This window comes from Schistocerca gregaria, chromosome 6 (genome assembly GCF_023897955.1).
Source record: "Schistocerca gregaria isolate iqSchGreg1 chromosome 6, iqSchGreg1.2, whole genome shotgun sequence".
Lineage (NCBI taxonomy): Eukaryota > Metazoa > Arthropoda > Insecta > Orthoptera > Acrididae > Schistocerca > Schistocerca gregaria.
This window is the reverse complement of record NC_064925.1, coordinates 292,615,433-292,636,843: the sequence shown is the minus strand read 5'-3', so window position 1 is coordinate 292,636,843 and position 21,411 is coordinate 292,615,433. Positions and strand designations below refer to the sequence as shown.

The following is a 21,411-nucleotide window of genomic DNA, read 5'->3' as shown; positions in this document are numbered from 1 at the left end:
CAAAGCACTCGTTCAGCCTAGGCTCTACAGAGCCTAAATATGCTGGTCCATACGTTGCCGCACCAGCCTACCTTTCTTTCACGAATGCTAGTCCGGCAACTAATGTTCCAACCTTGTTCTTTTCCCAGTCACTGGCAGCTGCTTATGCACTCTGCTGTTCCAGGCGGGGTACTCACTTGAAGAGGTTCTCCGCGCCGGCTCGCAGACGCAGCTCCTTGTTGATCTCCTGGTTGAGCTTTGAGCGCTTGCTCTGGAGCTTGCCTCTGCAAGTAGCGACCCGCGGGTCGGAACCCTGAAACACACAACGAGGCGGTCGTTAGTGGCTTCTGATTGGAAGAAGAGTGGCGATGGCGCGCAGCACTTGCGGGTGACCGTAACCGAAGGTATACAATCACAATGTCTATACAAGGTACACGGTCATTATACATTTAGTTGGCACGTTGCAAACCAGTACGGCAAAACACGGTCTGCAAGCTACCGGGTGGTTATAATTTAAGTGCAGCTCTTCATGGAGGTCCAGTGTGGGTTCCACACTGGCAGCGTAAACTTCTCGCTATGTGTTAATGTGGAACCAAGTCACACTGCAAAAGCAGTTTCAATTTTGGCCACCTGGCGCTGTACAGCATTTCGTCGACGTTTCCCATGTCCAAATTTAGCTAACTGTGAAAGCAGCAATAAACAATAAAATCAGTATTATACCTTTCTTGCTTGTTCCACCTTTTCTGTCCACGTCCCGTTCCTAATCCACAATGGAAACATTTCTACATATGTTTCTAGCATTTACAGGGCCCGATTTGCACATGGTGGTCGAAATTGGAACTAGTATTTTTCCAGCATAAATCGGTTCCGCATTAACGCATTAGTACATCTACCAATTTTCGGTGACATACGATAATTACAGCCCCTACTGTATCTCTGTGAGTGGCTGCAATTTAATTAATCACCCAATGTTCTGCTAATTCCTGAGAAGACACGAAGTTACACAAGGAAGTTAAACAATGTGCCTGATTATTCTCCACACACACACACACACACACACACACACACACACACACACACACACACACACACCTCTCTTTGACAGTGACACAGTAATTCTTCAAGATACAGAAAATGTTATCTAGTTTGCAATAAATCGCCTAAATCAAAAATATGAAACAATTTCAGAATATTTCAGTTAAACAATAATTGCCTATACCAGTTTGGGCACTGATGGCATTACGAAATGGAGTAGGTGGTGACCAGCTACTTTACATAGTTTTAACAGTCACCTTTCTAAGCCATTTTTGCAAGGTATGCCATTTAGTATCTTCTGTTTCCTACAACAAATCATCTGATGATTTTATCCCGAAACACGTCACGAGATAATTAAAAATTATATTGGCGACCAAAACAAGTTTATTACCACTTAATTAGTATACGTGTAAGATGGCTTTGAAAGCCATACAGGACCTTCATTTATACGTTCGGAGAGGACTGGAAGATGTTTCGAATGCCAACTGATTTCCTACCCATATCAGGCGTGGTAATGTGTTTCTTTCTTGTTTTTCCATGTTTTACCCACTCCATGTAGATGCTTTACGCAGTCTGTAGAAATCCATAGAGAAATATCTGATCGACATAATCAGAAAGAACAATGTCCTGAGACAACAGTTAATGAAGGGCGTGTAGTTTGAAAAAATGTAAAATTATTTTGATACAGAGCTACAAAAAGGAGGGCATTGTGGTGACATGCCAATCGGACTAGTTCTGAAGGGAAATTCGTAAATAATACGCAAAATTTCCTTATCAGTCACGTCTAATTAAAAGACCAAACCTTCAAATCGGTAAGGAACAGGGGGAATTGCAAATCGGGACATTTCTGCAATCATCGGCAACGGCAACGGTCATTTAGTCTACACGGTACTCAGGGAGAATTACGCTTACAGCGTGCGAAATGCGATGCGCGTTTGTAATGGCAGGAAGTTTCAAGGAAAAAAAAATAACAGCAGCGACCTAAGCCCGTACAACAATGCGAGCCAACCTCGAGAATACAAAAATATGCATTTTACATGAAGCGTCGCGGCGCGGAATAATAGCCAGACGAAAGGGCCTCGGATGGAGACCGTAGTTAACCTTGGTAGGTCTCCCCGTCTTGTCACGGTTGCTCAGGATCAACGGCGATGAGAAACCGGTAAACCAGGCACTTCGTGGGAAATGAATATTAATCATGAGACCGTAGCCACGGCAGGTCCCTTGACATCATTCCTAGTAGGGAGCAACACTCATTATTTGCAAGAAGATTGTAGGGCGGCATCCACGGTCGAGACTACTAAGAAGTTGACCCATTTCACTAAATAGCTTAACCGCTCCGTACACTCAACTGCACTAATGAAGGACGGACGGACGGACGCTAAGCGCTTAACGTCTCGTTCACAAACAGAACATAGCTTGGATTTGGATATAAAGGAGCTGAGAACCGACCGAGCCCTTTTCAAATACATCAGCCCAGGATGAGCCTCCGCCTTAAGCGACCGATATTGTGTACGTAGAGACTTGTCAATGGTAGCTCCAACGTTGGCGCTCGTAATGGGGACTCTTAGGGATATGGCAGCCAAGCAAGTGTGCACTGTGTGCATACACGGAGGAGTCATTCCAAATGTGGAAAGGGAGCTTCCAGATGCCATGAAGAGCACATGGTGAAGCCAGCTGCAAGTGGTGGCTCATGTTAAAATTAACGATGTGTGTCCCTTTCGATCGGAAGAGATCCTGTCTGGTTTCGGGCGGCAGGCTGAACTAGTGAAGAGGAAGTCTCGCTTGCGAGACGAATGCGGACTTCGCCATCTGTCGCATTGTCAACAGAACCGACTGTGGTCGTTTGGTACAGAGCCGAATGGAGAGAGTCAATCAGAGGCTCAGAAGATTCTGCAACCGTGTTCGCTTGCGATTCCTCGATTTGTGCCGTAAGGTGGTGGTTTGCGGATTCCACTTCATAGGTCAGGGGTCCACTACGCACAGCAAACAGCTACAAGGGTAGCGTGGGCTGTGTAGAGGGAATTGGGTGTTCTTTGTCTTTTTTTTAATTTTTTTACGTTACAGGGTCTAGAGAAACTACAGAACGGGCGTCACTCTAAAAGAGTGCAGAATAAATACAGAAAAGGAGACCTAGAAACATGAACATGAAGCGTAAATTGTCGTTGCTGTGTTGGGAAAGAACCAGAGCTCCAAGCGCTAACAGAAAGCACTGAAGCTCAAATTGTTGTAAATACGTAAAGTTGGCTGAAACTGGAAATACGTTCAGCCGAAATTTTTGCCAAGGTCGAAAGCGTGTCCATAAGGGACAGATTAAACGCAGGAGTTGTGGAGTGTTTACTGCTGTCACATGTAGTTTACATAGCAATAAAGTCAAAGTAGATAGTTAGTGTGAGTTAGTAAGGGTAGAGGTAGTACGCGACAACCCCAATGATTTAATAATTGCTTCCTTTTCCCGGCCCCTCACCGCCCGCAGACTCATGTGACAGTTGCTGAACAGTTCACAGAAAACTTTGGTCTCATGTCAAATGGGTACCCCGCTCAAACAGTTACAGTTTGTGATGACTTCAGCCTACTCTCGATATCTTGGCGAAAATACATGTCAGAGGTAGACATAAAACTCATCAAAAATCGTTTTAAATGCGTTCTGAGATGATTATTTTGAAAACTTAGTTCAGGAGCACACTCTACATGTAAATGGTTGCGAAAACATATTTGACCTCTCAGCAATAAATAATCCTCAGTAAATAGGGAACATCATGGTCGATACAGGGATTAGTGACAACAAGGTCGTTGTAGGGAGACTGAATACCGTAACACCCAAACCCACCAAAAGTAAATGCAAAATGTATCTATTTAAAAAGCATATAAAAGTTAGTTACAAGCCTTCCTAAGAGACAGTTTCCACGCCTTGCACTGTGAATATGTAATCGCAGAGCACATCTGGTTTAACTTCAAATAAATAGTATCAACGGCAATTGAGACACACGAACCACATAAATTAAAAGAGATGGTACTGATTCTCTCCACCCCCCCCCCCCCCCCCCCAAACAAAATGATGGTTTGGCAATGGGAAGTAGCTTAGCTGGATATTGGCTGACATTTACATCACCCATACAGAACACACATTTTTCTCAAACAACCAGCACATCTCAAACAAAATAATCTACTACAGAGGACATGTTGATGAAACAATTTTGCTTTTTAATGGTACAAGCAATGAACTAGATACATTAGCAGAAGATCTAAGCAAAACGCACAAAAATATTAATTTCACAGTTGAACATGAAACTAATAAAAACATTAACTTTCTTGACCTGAAAATTTGCAATAGTAACAATAAACATCAATTTAGTATTTACAGAAAACCTACCACAGATGTCAGTATTGGCAACTCATCTTGCCACCTCCGCTTCCAAAAATTGGCATATTTCAGAACGATGCTACACCCAATTAAAAAAGTACCAATGAGTGATACAGACCAACAAAATGAAATCAAAATAATTAAAACAGTTGCTCATAGTAATGAATATAAACCAATAATAATAGAAAAACTCCACAACAAAGTGCAGACAAAAACCACAGATCCACTTCACAGCAGTCACTTCAAAGCCAAATCAGTGAGCCACAGAAGCCAAACCTAAATATGCTGGTCTCCCATACATAGACCCACTTTCATACCAAATAAAAAAGTTATTTAAAAAAGAAAAAATATCACAATCAGCTTCTCCACAGATAATAAATTACAGCAAAAAGTAATCCATGATGTAAGTACCTCCAAGAGTCCCTGCCGTAAATGTGGAATATACAAACTCAAAACACTGCGAAGTGTCTCAGATTCCTAGCTAAGACTCAACTAAGATTCTGCTCCTGAAATTAAATGTAGACATTGTCGTAACATCCTTGCATAAAGAGCCACAGACTAGAATGTTAAACAGTGAACAAAATACTGGAAGACGTGGTATAATAAGGTTCATTCTGGGAAGCAACCGTCATGAAACAGTGTTTAGAATCGACAGTACGGGCACTTGTACTGGAGTAAATCGTAGAGGGAGACCAAGAGATGAATACACTATGCAGATTCAGAAGGATGTAGGTTGCAGTAGGTACTGGGAGATGATGAAGCTTGCACAGGATAGAGTAGCATGGAGAGCTGCATCAAACCAGTCTCAGGATTGAAGACCACAACAACAACAACCATTCCGAAACAGGTTCGGAACGTGGCGAGCGCAGGCTCTTCCTGATGCGGCGGTTGTGTATCTTGTTGGATGGCAAGTCGCTGGTAAGTGGTCGGAAGTCGCCGCAGGAGGCGGTCTGTGGTTTCCGGGCTAGAGAAAGCTGACGCCACCAGCGTTGCGTCAGTCGTTCGGAAAAGCAGATTATCTGCTGCGCGGAACCAGCATTAACACCCATTAAGGATCGTCGTGAAACACCGGAATAGGAACAGGTGACCGCGGAAAAGAGGCAGGCGCTAGAAAGTGACACCTGACTAGCAACCCAACGCAGTTACGTTTGTGTGATATATATATATCTCGGTACGAGGAGATAAGCATGGTTCCGTCAAGCACCGATAGTGTGACTCCAATTTTTTCTGTTCGTTTATTACGCCCAAAATGTATTATATATGGTGTGAAGGGTACAAATGCAGATGTCTGTATGTCATACCTTAATATGTACACAGGTCAGTGGGAGGATAGTTATTTTCTCTATATCTAACGTCTTCCCACAAACATTTCACACAATTTACTACCTGATGTTTTCTGCACGGTCGTAGATGCACCACAGACAAGGGAAGCCACGACGTTGAGATCACAGATTTACCTCAGGCTTTGTACACCTTTAGTAGGCCAAACAACGTAATGTGCAAGCGATAAGGTACTCCACTCTGGCATTTCCGAGAAAATCGCGGGAGAAGTTTTACCCGTGTATTGTGTATGAAGTATCTGTGCGTATGTGCGGGACCTTAGAGTTGATGGTGTTCAAGCGGTTAGCGTTCGAGCTTCGTAAGAAGTACATGAATGCGACGGTTTGATTCATACTCAAACTTAATTTGTAATCTACATTTTTCTTCATCACTCGTCATATTATTTAATTTATATAACATATGAGAGATAATGTAATTTTTAAAAAGTTACGTGAATTTAGATGATATTTTAGGTAATTTCATGTTGCTCGATTACTTACTATTGTTACTTAAATTTAATGATTAGAACTAACATATCTATAACTATCGACAAGTAAATAAAGTAACACACAGACTTTTCCTCAAAATGTATACAATCTGGTTAGGTACCCACAATTACTTTGCACCTCGACGCTTCGAGCTGCAGAGACAGAGGCAAGCCCCATTTGGCAGTTAACCTGCTTAGCGCTAGACGTCTCTAATGTATGAAGGGCGAATAGTGTAAGTGCGAATTTTTCGAGCACCACAGAATTTACACTTTTACTACAAAAACTAAAGTTTGAGTGGGAATCGGTACCGTCAACTCATACACGTTCGTCGTAGGAAGCTCGACCGCTACCCACATTTCTTTTTTCTTCCCTCTCGGCCGTTGGTCGGGTTGGATGGCATGACACCTGTTCTAATTCATCGTTGAATATTTCACTCAGTTATTATTATTATTATTATTACTACAGAGGACAGCCAGCCCTCTGACCACTTCTCGGAATTGCCTAAGTAGGGCATCTTACTCCTTGCACGTTATGTTGTTTTACAGGCCTACTAAAGATGTTCAAAGTTTGAAGTAAATCCGCAATCTCAAAATCGTGACCTCTCCTTGTAAGTGGGCTACGCCTGTCAATACAGACTTGCCTTTTTGCGTCCACGTGTGCACACTTTTACAGTAGACCTGCTGCCCTAGCGAAAATAAGTATTAAAGGCTAGCTCTTACCACATACACTTGGAGGTACTAACCAACCTAAAAACTTACTACTCCGAATAGCTATAATTATTAATCTACAAACGACCTAAAAAATGTACACTGTCCTAACCCGCCAATAAAAATATGTGCACTTCTAGTCCTAACATCCTATACGTATTCTGGAACTTCTGCAGTGTCTTTACCCATCATACTACACATATGGTGATCACGAACTGCCACAAAAGCTTGTAAGGATGTTGCAGTATAAGTTGTGCTGGAAAATAATGGTTAAGAAAAATTCAATTAGTTATGCCGTTTATAACTTAATTATCACTGAAGTTAGCTATCAGGCCATTGCGTGCGCGAATTCAAATAGAATGCCACAGACAGTGACACCACGCGCGTTGACGACGATGATTGGTTAGTGGGGCGCTCAACTTCGCGGTCATCAGCGCCCGTATAAAGTCCCAATGTTTTCCACAGTCCATTTTTTTTTTTTTGCACTGTCCAATCTAGCCACACACGTTGTTTGTTCCTCGACATCGAATAAGCGTAGGTCTTCCTCATTTAACTTAAATTTATTACCTCCGAAAAAAGGCACTGTTAAACAGGTAATGAGCATGTGAACAAGTAACTCACGGACCCACAGTTACCTGAGCATTACCGCATTCTAGCCCGTGCAAGCGCTTGGCCGGCCGCGGTGGTCTCGCGGTTCTAGGCGCGCAGTCCGGAACCGTGCGACTGCTGCGGTCGCAGGTTCGAATCCTGCCTCGGGCATGGATGTGTGTGATGTCCTTAGGGTAGTTAGGTTTAAGTAGTTCTAAGTTCTAGGTGACTGATAACCACAGTAGTTGAGTCCCATAGTGCTCAGAGCCATTTTTTTTGCAAGCGCTTGAATTTGCGCTCACGACAGCCTGATTGTCTAACTTCAATGCTAATTAACTCGGAAATGGCGCAAAGTATCCAATGTTTTAGCCAAAAATCATTTCTCAGTACAACCCGTCCTGCGACACCCTTAAAAGCTTTTCAGACTGTTCCTGACCACCTCGTATATATCGTAAAAAGTAATGTCCTAACATTCCCTTCAAGCACACTCGTAACTTTTTCGTTCGGAGACTTTCCTCTCTTCAAAAAGACATGCTATGTTCTGTTAGCTTGGAGCGCTTCAATCCAGTTACTGAGTTAGCCTGACATTCCGTACGCTCTTACTTTGTTCATCAGGCGGCAGTGCGGCACTATAATAGTTCCGGAAAGCATATCGAATGCTTTCCGTAAGTTAAGAAAAACGCTATCTACCAGGGCATCTGTATCTACTGCATTCTGCATCTCGTGGCCTAACAGAGCTAACTGACATCCAAACCTCCAGATGTCAGACATTCAGATCCGTACCGAACTTTGTGTGTCGATGAGTATCAACCGAAACACCGATTTAGTTCGCGATTTGTGCTGCAGTCCAGTGGAACATGTGTAAACCGTAATTAAAAGTAAGACCAGAACTATGGTACATAGGGAAAGCGTCTCTGTGAACTCTGAATTGAAAGATGTGACGTAGGTGAGCAGGCAGGGCGTCAGGTCGTCGTGCTGAAGGTCCCGAGTCCGAAAACCACTGATGGTAACTTTTTTGTAACAGTTCACAGGTGGAACTGTTATATGGGAGAACATTTTTCTGATTTGTAAAAGAACGTCTCTGAGTCTGTACCAATGTTCCTCTGGCGGTCTACCTTCGTTTCGTTAGTTAAAAGTACCAAACCGATGTTAATTTGTGAAGATAATACCACACCTATCTATGCAATTGTTCTCTATAGATTTGCTTCTTTCAACTAACAAAACGCCGGCCGCGGTGGTCTCGCGGTTCTAGGCGCGCAGTCCGGAACCGTGCGACTGCTACGGTCGCAGGTTCGAATCCTGCCTCGGGCATGGATGTGTGTGATGTCCTTAGGTTAGTTAAGTTTCAGTAGTTCTAAGTTCTAGGGGACTAATGACCACAGCAGTTGAGTCCCATAGTGCTCAGAGCCATTTGAACCATTTGAACTAACGAAGCGAGAGGAGACTGCCAGAAGAAAATAGCTACAAACTCCGTAATGTCCTTTTACATGTCAGAGAAATGTTCTCCCATATAACAATTTCACGTGTAAACTGTTACAACAAAATCTCCATCACTGGGTATCGAACTCGGAACCTTTGGCTCGGCAATCTGACACTCTACCAAGTAATCTACCAGATGTGTCTACATTCTCAACTGTCAGATACGTTTAGCCCTATACTCTGTAGTTCTGGTGTTACTTTTAATTACCATTTACACATGTTCTAGTGGACGACAGCGCACAGCACTAACTGAATCGGTGTTTTGGTTGATACTCTACCGACAGACATCGTTTGGTACCGATCTGACTGCTTGACATATGGTGATTTGGGTGCTAGTTTCACACGATCGTTGTTTTCGGAACCCTTTTTGATTCCAACAATCACTGAGGTGATGAAAGTCTTTGGACAGCGACAAGCACATAAACACACAACGGTAGTATAGCGTACACAAGGTATAAAAGGGTACGGCACTGGCGCAGCTGTCATTGCTCAGGCAATTCATGTGAAAAGGTTTCCAACGTGATTATGGTCGCACGACGAGAATCAACAGATTTTGAACTCGGAATAGTTGTTGGAGCTAGACGCATGGGACATTCCTTTTCGAAAATCGTTACGGAATCCAGTATTCCGAGTTCCAGAGTGTCAGGAATAATAAACTTCAAGCATTCTCCATTACGGTGTGGGCTATGTTTACATGGAATGGACTAGTCCAACTGAACCTATCACTGACTGGAAATGGTTATGTTCGGTCACTTCGAGACCCTTTGCAGTCATTCATGGACTTCATGTTCCCGAACAATGACGCCATTTCACTGGAAGCCACAACTGTTCGCGATTGGTTTGAAGAACATTTTGGACATTTCGAGCGAACGATTTAGCCATCCAGATCGCCCGACACGAATCCCATCGAACATTTATGGGACATAGTCCAGAGGTCAGTTCGTGTACAAAATCCTGCACCGTCAACACTTCCGCAATTATGGACGGCTGTAGAGGCAGCATTGCTCAATGTTTCTGCAAGGGACCCGCAACGAGTTGTTTAGTCGATGCCACGTCGAGTTGCTGTTCTAAGCTGGGCAGGTGGTGGTACGACACGATATTAGGAGGTATCCCACGACTTTTGTCACAGTGTATGCCACAGATCGTCCGCCAGGAAGAGCAACGGCGTCCCAGAGTCGTCCGCTAGGCGGCTATGGCTGCGAGTGCGAGGAAAGCGGATACCGGAAGAACGCCGTCTTGTGGCGTCCCGGAAGCCAAGTAACGGGGCGCTCTGCCGAGGCACCTCGCCGCTTCCGGGCTGCCCAAACATCTGCACTCTAGCAGAGGCGACTGCTTTGCTATTAACTCCAGTGCTACAATGCTATTTATGGGTCCATGTCTCACCAGGGAACGGTCACACCTGTTAATAACAGAGTGATGAGTCTTAGAGATGCTCTTCACCGAAGCAATCGATCGGCGGTTTTGTTTCTGAAAGTATTTGTATGGAGTGTAGCCATGTATGGAAGTGAAACGTGGACGATAAATAGTTTGAACAACAAGAGAATAGATGCTTTCGAAATGTGGTGCTACAGAAGAATGCTGAAGATTAGATGGGTAGATCACAACTAATGAGTAGGTACTGAACAGAAATAGAGAGAAGAGAAATTTGTGGCACAGCCTGACTAGAAGAAGGGATCGGTTGGTAGGGCATATTCTGAGGTATCAAGGGATCACCAGTTTAGTATTGGAGGGCAAAAATCGTACAGGGAGACCAAAAGATGAATACACTGAACAGATTCAGAAGGATGTAGGTTGCAGTAGGTACTGGGAGACGAAGAAGCTTGCACAGGATAGAGTAGCATGGAGAGCTGCATCAGACCAGTCTCTGCACTGAAGACCGCAACAACAACATACAAACGACGTAGTAAATTGTAGTATTACCGGTAGTATTGCTAATACTGGTAGTGACAGGAATATAAATGAATGTTAAGAGAGAAACTGGAACTTGCCGTCTTCTCTTTTATTTTGCTTGTACGGTTTCTTGTTTGATTGGCACATAATCAGAACCAGACATCGTTTCGTTTTAGTCCGTTGCGTGTCTTACATTCACATACAGTATAAATTGCATTTCATACCCAATACAAAGCATTTGATCGGGTAAGTTCTGCGCCCTCCCCCTCCCCCAAAACACACACACACAAACACACACACACACACACACACACACACACACACACACACACACACACCAGTTAAACAGGTTGTTTGCCTCAACCAAAGGTAAGAATTTCCTGTTATTATTGGTAAATTCGAAAGCCGTTTATACACGACAGAAACAAAACACGTTTTATAGAAGTTCCACGAAATAATAAAGTGATTTTTCATACGTTTCTCTTTTGCATTTTTATTCATTTCACCTATTTGTTGAGCTTGCTGCTTCATAAATCTGTATGGTTTCCTTTATTTTTACTATGACATCCCTCTGGTTCACGTTACAAATAAACAATTTTCGAATAAAACCCGAATAAACACTGAAAGTTTGAATTTTGCTGCCGACCGCCTTTCTTGGCGCTTCAGTCCGGAACCACGCGGCTGCTTCGAGCATGGATGTGTGTGATGTCCTTAGGTTAGTTAGATTTTTAAGTAGTTCTACGTCTAGGAGACTATGACCTCACATGTGAAGTCCCATAGTACTCAGAGCCATCTGAACCATTTATTTTTTTGATTTTTTCTATAAATACTTTGTTTTGAAGTAACTGACAGGAGGGCAACTATGCCAAACAAAAATTTTTCCAAGATTGCCCAACCCTTTACATATTCTCATTCAGTTTAAAGACTGTTCACCTCTTTCGGTTTTTAGGGAAGTCTAGAAAGACGAAGGGAACGTATGTAAAGAAAGCGATCGTTATAGGTAACGCCCGATAGGTATGCAACACGATGTACAGACAACGCGGGTACGATCTTAGCTGTTCGAAGCTACCGGGAAAACTATCGTAAACTACGCTGACTTCAGACAGTCTGCCGCAACCTACGGTAGTTTTACAACTCTGGTCTCATATGTTGCAGAGGTGCCTGTCGTGAGAAAATGCCTAACAGCTTTTCATGCGACGGCCCGTAGCTTGCAAGACGATTGATGTCCAAGTTTTGTGCTTATCTCCTATGCCCATAACGGCGACCAAGCGAGCATAGTGCAGCGGCTAAGGATCTCAGCTACCAAACGGGTGAGGGATCACATCCTCCTAGTGAGTTCCTTGTTTTCAATTTCGTCCTACAGAATATCATTAAACAGTACATTCCATGCAAAATTACCGAAATTTTTCATTTTCTCCGTAGTAATTTAATTAATAAATCTACCATACGAGCAAACTTTCTTCAAACGTGTATTAAGTTTATTACTGAATACATCACAGAATCATCTTATTCGCTATCACTTGTATGTTTTCCCCTGCTAGAACAGAATTTCGGATGTATTTGTCGTAGAAGCAACTGAGACACGAATTCTTAGTGGACACTACGCACATTTAATGAAAGCTACTGCCTTGCAGATTAACAGACCTTTCAGAAGCGGTACTGGTAAACACAGTTCGTTTAAATTCAAGAAGATTGCTCCTCCTCTTATTACTTTGCATGCGAATCACGCGTGGTCTATTCCTGTGAAAGAAGGTGCACTAAAATTGACGTAGAACGTATTTTTATGGACTCTTCGCTCGAAGCGATTTCTTACCCTTTCGCAAGTCAGCAACATTTTTAATTTTTTCGTGAAACTTTTAACCTGCCTATAATAATGAATGTTACAGGATTGGCAAAATGGAGTAGATACGCGTGGGATAATTTAACGTGGAGGCATATGCTTCTCTCTTATATACAAAGATCTGATCGTAAAGTGTGATCAGTCTACTCTCCACATGAATCGGTGATGGGGGGGGAAAAAAAGAGGGGGCGACGGATGGGATCTGAACAGATACAGACAAACTCAGCCGTGAACATTAGCCACTGCAGTACACTCAAGTTCAAAAGGTTCAAATAGCTCTGAGCACTATGGCATTAACATCTGAGATGATCAGACCCCTAGAACTTAGAACTATTTAAAAACCTAACTAACCTAAGGACATGCGACGACACACATCCATGCCCGAGGCAGGATTCGAACCTGCGACCGTAGCATTCGCGGGGCTCCGGACTGAAGCGCCTACACGTGTCTGAAGTTCCATGCGGCTTTTCGCGGATGACGCTGTAGTATACAGAGAAGTTGCAGCATTAGAAAATTGTAGCGAAATGCAGGAAGATCTGCAGCGGATGGGCACTTGGTGCAGGGAGTGGTTGCTTGGTTTGGGGAATGAGACCAGACAGCGAGGTCATCGGTCTCATCGGATTAGGGAAGGACGGGCAAGGAAGACGGTCGTTCCCTTTGAAAGGAACCATCCCGGCATTTGCCTGGAGCGATTTAGGGAAATCACGGAAAACCTAAATCAGGATGGCCGGACGCGGGATTGAACCGTCGTCCTCCCGAATGCGAGTGGCAACTGACCCTTAACATAGACAAATGTAATGTATTGCGAATACATAGAAAGGAAGATCCTTTATTGTATGCTAAGGCGGGTACCAGGTTGAAATTCATTGGGAGAGTCCTTAGAAAATGTAGTCTATCGACAGAGGAGGTGGCTTACAAAACACTCGTTCGACTTATAATTGAGTATTGCTCATCAGTGTGAGATCCGTACCAGATCGAGTTGACGGAGGAGATAGAGAAAATCCAAAGAAGAGCGGCGTGTTTCGTCACAGGGTTATTTGGTAAGCGTGATAGCGCTACGGGTATATTTAGCAAACTCAAGTGGCAGACTCTGCATCGCGGTGTAACTTGCTCGCCAGGTTTCGAGAGGGTGCGTTTCTAGATGAGGTATCGAATATATTGCTTCCCCCTGCTAATACCTCCCGAGGAGATCACGAATGTAAAATTAGAGAGATTCGAGCGCGCACGGAGGCTTTCAGACAGTCGTTCTTCCGGCGATGCATACGCGACTGGAGCAGAAAAGGGAGGTAATGATACTGGCATCGTTGGGTGGCTTGCGGAGTATAAATGTAGATGTTAAACCGCTCAGCCACCGCGGCCGGCTACACTCAAGTGATCGAAACAGAACTAACGTTACGAATGTAGAGGTATGCCTAGAACTTCAACATAGATTTTCTTGGAAACTAGTGGCTGTTGCATGAAAAACCGCTAGCCAGATACTCAGGTCCCCTTTACAACACACCTAAGACACAACGAAATCTATCTGATGGTCCTCCTGTCTACATCACACTCTGCTGACTACCAGCTACATTTCACTTGCAAAGTCGTACTTGCGTGTAGGCAAATAGCGGCACCTTGTGGTCGTTTGTGAAAACTGGCGTCCAGCACTGTCCAGTATGCGGAACTGGACGACTGCCGTTCCTCTGCGTGGCGTACAGCGAAGGGCGGCCAGCGGGCAGTGCGAGGTGTCGACTTTCGCCATCATAGGTGCGCTGCAGGGCGGACTGGTTTTCGCTTTCGGGTAAGGCCGGCCGACGGGCGTGGGTCGCCGGCTGCGTGGGCAGATGTGCGGTATACGGCGTGCGTCGGCATTCCACAGGCCGGCCTGTTTACGTTCTAGGTCACTGTCAACACGCCCCGCGGCTTTGGCGGCTACACTCCCGGGGTCACGTTCTTCGTGCGTCCAAACCAAATAATGCGCTTATGTTTACACATGTCTCTACTACAGACGATCGAACTCACTTTCGACAAAGTGCGTCAATTCCCCTTATGAAACGAAAATTGACGTAAGTGTTAGCAAATGCACACTAAAATGCGCTACCTTGATGTGACATTACCGTTTATACAGTTAAGAGCCGCCGGCCGGTGTGGCCGTGCGGTTCTAGGCGCTCCAGTCTGCAACCGCGTGACCTCTACGGTCGCTGGTTCGAATCCTACCTCGGGCACGGATGTGTGTGATGTCCTTAGGTTAGGTAGGTTTAAGTAGTTCTAAGTTCTAGGGGACTGATGACCACAGATGTTAAGTCCCATAGTGCTCAGAGCCATTTCTGAACTTAAGAGCCACACAGTTGCCTTATGTCGTGTAGGGCCTCCGCGAGCACGCAGAAGTGCCGCAACACTACGTGGCATGGACTCGACTAATCTCTGTAATACGCTGGAGGGTCAAGATCTCTTCCGAACAGCATGTTGCAAGGCAGTCCAAATATGTTCATGTCTGGGGAATTTGGTGGCCAGCCGAGCTCAAAAGCGTTCCGGAACCACTCTGTGTGAATTCTGGACCTGTGGGGTGTAGTATTGTGCTGCTGGAATTGCCGAAGTCCGTCGGAATGTACAATGGACATGGTTGCAGGTGATCAGACGAGAGGTCATCTTTCAGTAGTATAATTGTCCGTGTCTCGAAACCAGAACCGTGCTACAGTGGTTTCAGGAGATTTATAGTGAACTCACGATGTCTCTGCGACCAAATCCGCCTTATGTAAATCCTTTGGTATCCATCTGGGTCGCCTTTGGGCGCCATCACCGCGTACACAGATCAGCGGCCCGTTATTTACGGGAATTATATGACCTGTGCGTAGACATCTAATGCCACAAACCACCACAAACCTACCAACGAACTGTCGGATCGCTTATATGCAGAATCAGTGATGTATCTCCTTCCAAAGACGGATAAACAAGCTATTAAGAGGGAGATCATGTTTTGGCTAGTCAGTGTATTACTTCCTCCCACACACATCTCACGGAATGACCACGACAAGAAAATTCCAGAAATTAGAGTTAATGCAGAAGCTTAGCGACAATCATTCTTCCCACACGCCGTTCGTGAGTGGATGAGAGAAAGGGGGTAAATAGTAAGTGGTATTGATGTACCCTCCGCCACGAAGTGTTGTGGCTTTCGGAGTATGATGTAAATGTAGACGTTTCTTGTTGCACCAGCCCGCATCTCGTGGTCGTGCGGTAGCGTTCTCGCTTCCCACGCCCGGGTTCCCGGGTTCGATTCCCGGCGGGGTCAGGGATTTTCTCTGCCTCGTGATGGCTGGGTGTTGTGTGATGTCCTTATGTTAGTTAGGTTTAAGTAGTTCTAAGTTCTAGGGGACTGATGTTAAGTTCCAGTGCTCAGAGCCATTTGAACTTTTTTTTTTTGTTGCACCAGGTTGTCCGGATACGTCATGTTCCAGGTGAACGGGTATTCGAAACATGATGGTAGGCTATGGGGACGTTCACCTGGGCCTCCATGGGACGTGTGATGATAAAAGAAAGCTGAGCGACAGCTGTGGACGACGTTCACATTCGTGGATTACCTGCATTCCTCATGCTGTATGTCTTATGCAGCGGCGACCGCATCTTCCAGTAGGGTAATTGTCAGTGTGATAAAGCCCAAAATCGTGCTACGCTAATTTAACGAACCGATAGTCTTTGCACCGAACTCCCCTGACCTGTATCCAATGCAACACTTTTGGGACGCAATCGGTAGCCCGCTCCGCGCCCACGAACCACAGGAGCGCAACTGACGTGAACTGCGTGGCCTGTACGTAGAAATGTGCAACAACATGGCAGTGATATTCAGTAAGGAGTGGCGCCAAATATTTTTTCTTCCGGTAAGTGCCGACTTTTGACATTTATTAGCGCGCAGTTGAGCCTCGTAATCTAAGGGCCAGTCACCGCAAATATCACAGCGACAGCTCTGCCAGTTGAGTATTGGTAACCTGTGAGAGAGAGCGTGTTTCATAATTGGCTGGATCATCGTCACAGTTGATTTTCGTGAACAACGTTATGCTATACAGTTGTGTGTTCTCTTGGGAAAAAGAGGGAGGGGAGGGGCAGCTGAAACATACGACGACCTAAAAGGGGCTTATGGTGGTTCTGCAATATCTCGCTGACCATATTTCCGTTGGCATCATGTATTCAGAAATGGCCTAGAAATTAACGATGTGTATCGCGACTGCTTACTCCGCAGCAAATGCAAGCTCTTATCAGTGTGTGCCACTATTAGAAACAATGTGTTGAGGACGAGGTAGATGCACGTTGTCGGCACATCGCTCTCCCGGTCGTTGTCAGTTTACGTGACCAGGGCCGCTACTTCTCAGTCAAATAGCTGCACAATTGGACTCACAAGGGCTGAGTGCACGCCGCCTCCCCGTGTTACAGACCGTTGGCTGATTAAGGATCACATCCCCGAAGACTAAGGATAATTGAAGCTTCATCGCGACAACGGCCAGCCTAATTCGCTAATGCTGTCATCCAGTTTCTGACACAATAACGCGTCTCCACGGTACCCCATTAGGCTCACAGCCCCGAACTGACTCCATGTACTTTTTTCTTAACCTAATGGCAAAAAAATGAACTTATCAGACGTCGGTTCGTCGGGACAAAGGCAGTGAAAGCTTGACAGGCGGCCCTGAAGAGGTGATCAAAGGATGGCTCCCTCCACGACTCCCAGGAATGGCAAAATAGATGGGATAAGAGCACTGAATTGTAGGAAGTATTTTGAGGGTGGCGGAAGTCTGCATATGTGGCTTTCTATAATACACTGTTGTGTGAACTTTAATGCCAGTCTTCACGTAACACCCTTCGTATCTCCAGAAACATTCCAACAATGTGTCGTACCCGTGCCCCGTAGAATAGTTACTATGCTGCATTCCAATGGTGGAGCAGCACGCTATTAAGTAGGCGGTCGTAATGTTTCGGCTCATCAGTGCACGCAACTCCACATAGAGAGACCGAGAGAGCGGCGGCTTGGTCTGGCGTCACAGCAGACGGCCATGACGCATAGGGACGCTCTCCTCTTGCGTACGGACCGTAATTGCATTCCATTGGTGAGAGCTTGACGCTGCTCAGACTGCTGGCATCGCCTAGGAAGCTCAACTTCCCGGTCATACCAGTTGTACGATCTCCCAAGGACATAGCTTCTAAGGAAGCCATAAGAAGCGCCACGCTGTTCGGATGCGCTGTCCCGGCGGAGGTTCGAGTCCTCCCTCGTGTGTGTGTGTGTCCTTAGGATAATTTAAGTTAAATAGTGTGTAAGACTTAGCAGTTAAGTCCCATAAGATTTCACACACATTTGAACATTTGACTGCAACTATCACTTCTTCAATTGATGAAAATTTCTTCGCAACAAGCCAATATTTCAAGTTAGGAAGCAGGAAAATGCCACTAGGGTCCAACTCTGGTGAATGGGGTGGATGAGGAACAATTCAAAGTCCAATTCATCTACTTTCGCCATTGTCAGTGCTGATGTGTGGGATATTCATTATCCTGGTGAAAAAGGGCTTTTTGCTTGACAATTTGAGATCTTTTGAAAGATGGGTTGGCTGAAAAAAAAAAGACTGAGGTATAATAGGGTCTAGTTATGATACTGCATTTTTTTCAAGTAATGTATAGGATTATTCCTTGGGAAGCCCATACAAACAGAGCCCATTACCTTGCTACCTGACAAAGTGGTATTTGGCTCCTTTGGTGCACTTTCAGCAGCCATTATCTATTGTTTTGACTCTGGTGTGTAATCATGGATACATCAACAATCACAAATTGGCGTAAAAAGTCTTGTAGACTGCGTTTAAACATGGCCAGACATAGCGTTAAAATGTGCCAGATGCGCTTTTGGATGACTGAGCAATTGCGACACCCTCCTTCCACACAGCTTTTTAAAAGTCAGTTTTCCATGCTGGATTTTAAGAACTCAGTTGAGATGCCTACAGTCTCAGACGTATCACGAATCTTTATTTCGGGGTCTTGCAGTACCATATCACGGATATTGCCAATGATTTTCTTTGTAGTGACCTCATCTGGCTGGCAGGAGCACGCTGCCTCTTCGGTGATTGTCCGACTAAGTTTATATTCATTGATTCAAAAGTAAATGGTTTCCAATGATTCTGTAGAGTGTGCGTGAACTTCATCCAGTTTTGTTTTGATCTGTGCGGCAGTTAAACCCTTCAAACGAAAATGTTTAACAATATCACGAAACTCAGTTTTCTCCATTTTCAGTAACAGTCTACACACTGGCAAATTCAGACAGTTGTCAGCAATAAACCCTAAGCTTTACGTTGATGAAATTCTTTATACAATACTTGGAATAATCAAGCTTACCAACCATGAAAGCGCAACAAAAACGTTTTACTACTTCATGGAAATTCACCCTCGCATTTCTTTGCAACAACTAACATCCGAAATCGCTAAACGGCAGTGATGGTTAATCTGAAAATGACCCGTTCTGGTCCCAGTGGCTAACAAACGCTCATCATTGCGATATGACCAGCTTAGAGTGGACTATTATTTGAAAGTAGTTTCTTGTTACCAAAAGCTTACGTTGAACCCTGGACTTCTTTCTTTAGGAGCGGTGATCTAAGGCACTGTTCATTATGATTCACAGTCAGCAGAGCCAGAACAAAAAAAAAAAATATACAAAAATAAATGAAACTGGTGGGTATGCTGGGTACTTTTGTCGTAGCTGTGAAATGTGTGAAGAAATTTTCTGCCTCTCCCTTATACCAACTTCATTTGAAACAATACTAACAAAAACACGACAGTACACTACATTTCATACATCATCTACTTCGCATAACTATACGCGAATTCAATGTGGTGAAGCAGAACGATCCATGCAGTCATTCGAGTCGCGTGTTCATACTTGTTGCAATGGGACACAACATTCACATTGAGGAACTAAGAAGCGCCGGCCATGGTGACCGAGCGGTTCTAGGCGCTTCAGTCCGGAACCGCGCAACCGCTACGGTCGCAGGTTCGAATCCTGCCTCGGGCATGGATGTGTGTGATGTCCTTAGGTTAGTTAGGTTTAAGCAGTTCTACGTTTTAGGGGACTGATGACCTCAGATGTTAAGTGCCACAGTGCTCAGAGCAATTTTTTTGAACTAGTAAGCATAACTCTGATGTAAATGTGTGTACACCGCGCGAACTATCTTGAGGCCTTTAGAGGGACTGCAAGAAGTAGAGGAAGGAAATACCGTTACTCACGCGGTGCAGTGGCAAGGTTAATAGAATTTAATCACCGGGAACTGTTTTGTTAAATGTATTTTTATTCCCTCTTTCAGTTTATTTTAACCTTTCAGCTATTTTTACTGACGTCAAATTTGCATGAATACAAATTCGACATCAGTATCTGTAGCCAAAGGGGAAAAGAAAAGGGGGAAGAAGACGAACAAAAATATATATAAAAAAGAATATTTTTCCTCGATGAAATCTTTATCTGAGGAAATCCCCACTGTCTACCATCATCACTGAAGCTACAAGTAATGTGATTCGCGCTATCAATAATAGGAAGCCAAGTAGCTTTTTCAGACTGGGGACTGACGACGTTCATAACAAAACGGCGCAACCCAAAACCGGCGCCCGAGGCAAGTGTGGCGCACCACGGCCCATATATGACAAGGCCGAACGAAGGCGGCGGAGAAGTGTACGATCAACAGAAGTGGTGCTGCTGAGTAACTGACCTCCCAGATGAACCATGGAGCTACCAATAGTGTCTTCTGAGCGACTGTTGAGCGACCATTCCTGGGTACGGGCAGCCTCAGCAGGCGCTTGGTTCACGCGCCCATTGTGACTGCTCTTCACCGGCGATGAATGCAAGAATTTTCACGCCGGTACCGCAACTAAACATCCACTGTGTGGCGACAGGTGGCCTTTTCAGATGAATCACGTCTTATGCTCCAGCGAAAGGATGGCCGTTGGCGTGTGCGACGCGAAATGTCTGGAAGTGAACACCTGCGACAATCGTCAGTACGGTCCACGCCAGACGGGAGAGAGTTACGGCTTGGGGGATGTTTTCGTGGCCTTCCATGGATGTTCGTCATTTTGGAAGGCACAGTGAATCAACAGGAGTATGCTTCTATCCTTGGGGACCATGCCCGCCCATACGCTCAGTTTTTCCTCAGCGCAATTGCATCTACCAGCAGGACAATCCAACGTATCACACACGTCACGGTGTACTTATGTGGTTCGAAGAACATCAGGATGAATTTACCGTAATCCCCTTTCCTCCAAATTCCCAGAATTAAAACCCCAGTCGGGAGTCTGCGGGCCCACTTGGATCAGGCTTTTCGAGCCATGGATCCTCAATCGATAAACCTAATGCAGTTGGCCACGACATGCAAGTCGCATGGCTTCCTGTCCCTATGGGTATCCTCCACAACCCCACTTACTCGCTTCCTGCACGTTTCACAGCGGTCCGAGCTCCAAAACGTTGTTATTCAGGCCTTTGACAGATGGTAACAGTGCGACTTGACAATGTATTACGAACGTAAGAGGGTAATCCCAAATGTAAGGTCTATTTTTGGTAAATACATAGACCTGTTTATTTCTGTAATGGTTTACATCAGTTTACAGCTTTAACATTTACCTATTTTTCGACATAATCACTATTTCTGTCGATGCATTTTGTAGACGCTGGGCCAGTTTTTGTACGCCCAAGTCATACCAGCTAGCCGCCATGCTGTTCAGGAAGTTATGAACCTC

The 21,411-nt window shown here is 44.7% G+C and overlaps 1 protein-coding gene across 4 annotated transcripts in view; it reads right to left on the bottom strand.

Annotated features, from left to right (window-relative positions):
• The window catches only part of LOC126277966 (rhophilin-2), a 1,086,271-nt gene that overhangs the window by 123,889 nt on the left and 940,971 nt on the right, over positions 1–21,411 (bottom strand). For all 4 annotated transcript variants that reach the window (XM_049977616.1, XM_049977618.1, XM_049977615.1 and 1 more), the window contains one exon: positions 177–292. In XM_049977616.1, the coding sequence (XP_049833573.1) occupies positions 177–292 (116 nt within the window). The remainder of the gene's footprint in view (positions 1–176; positions 293–21,411) is intronic.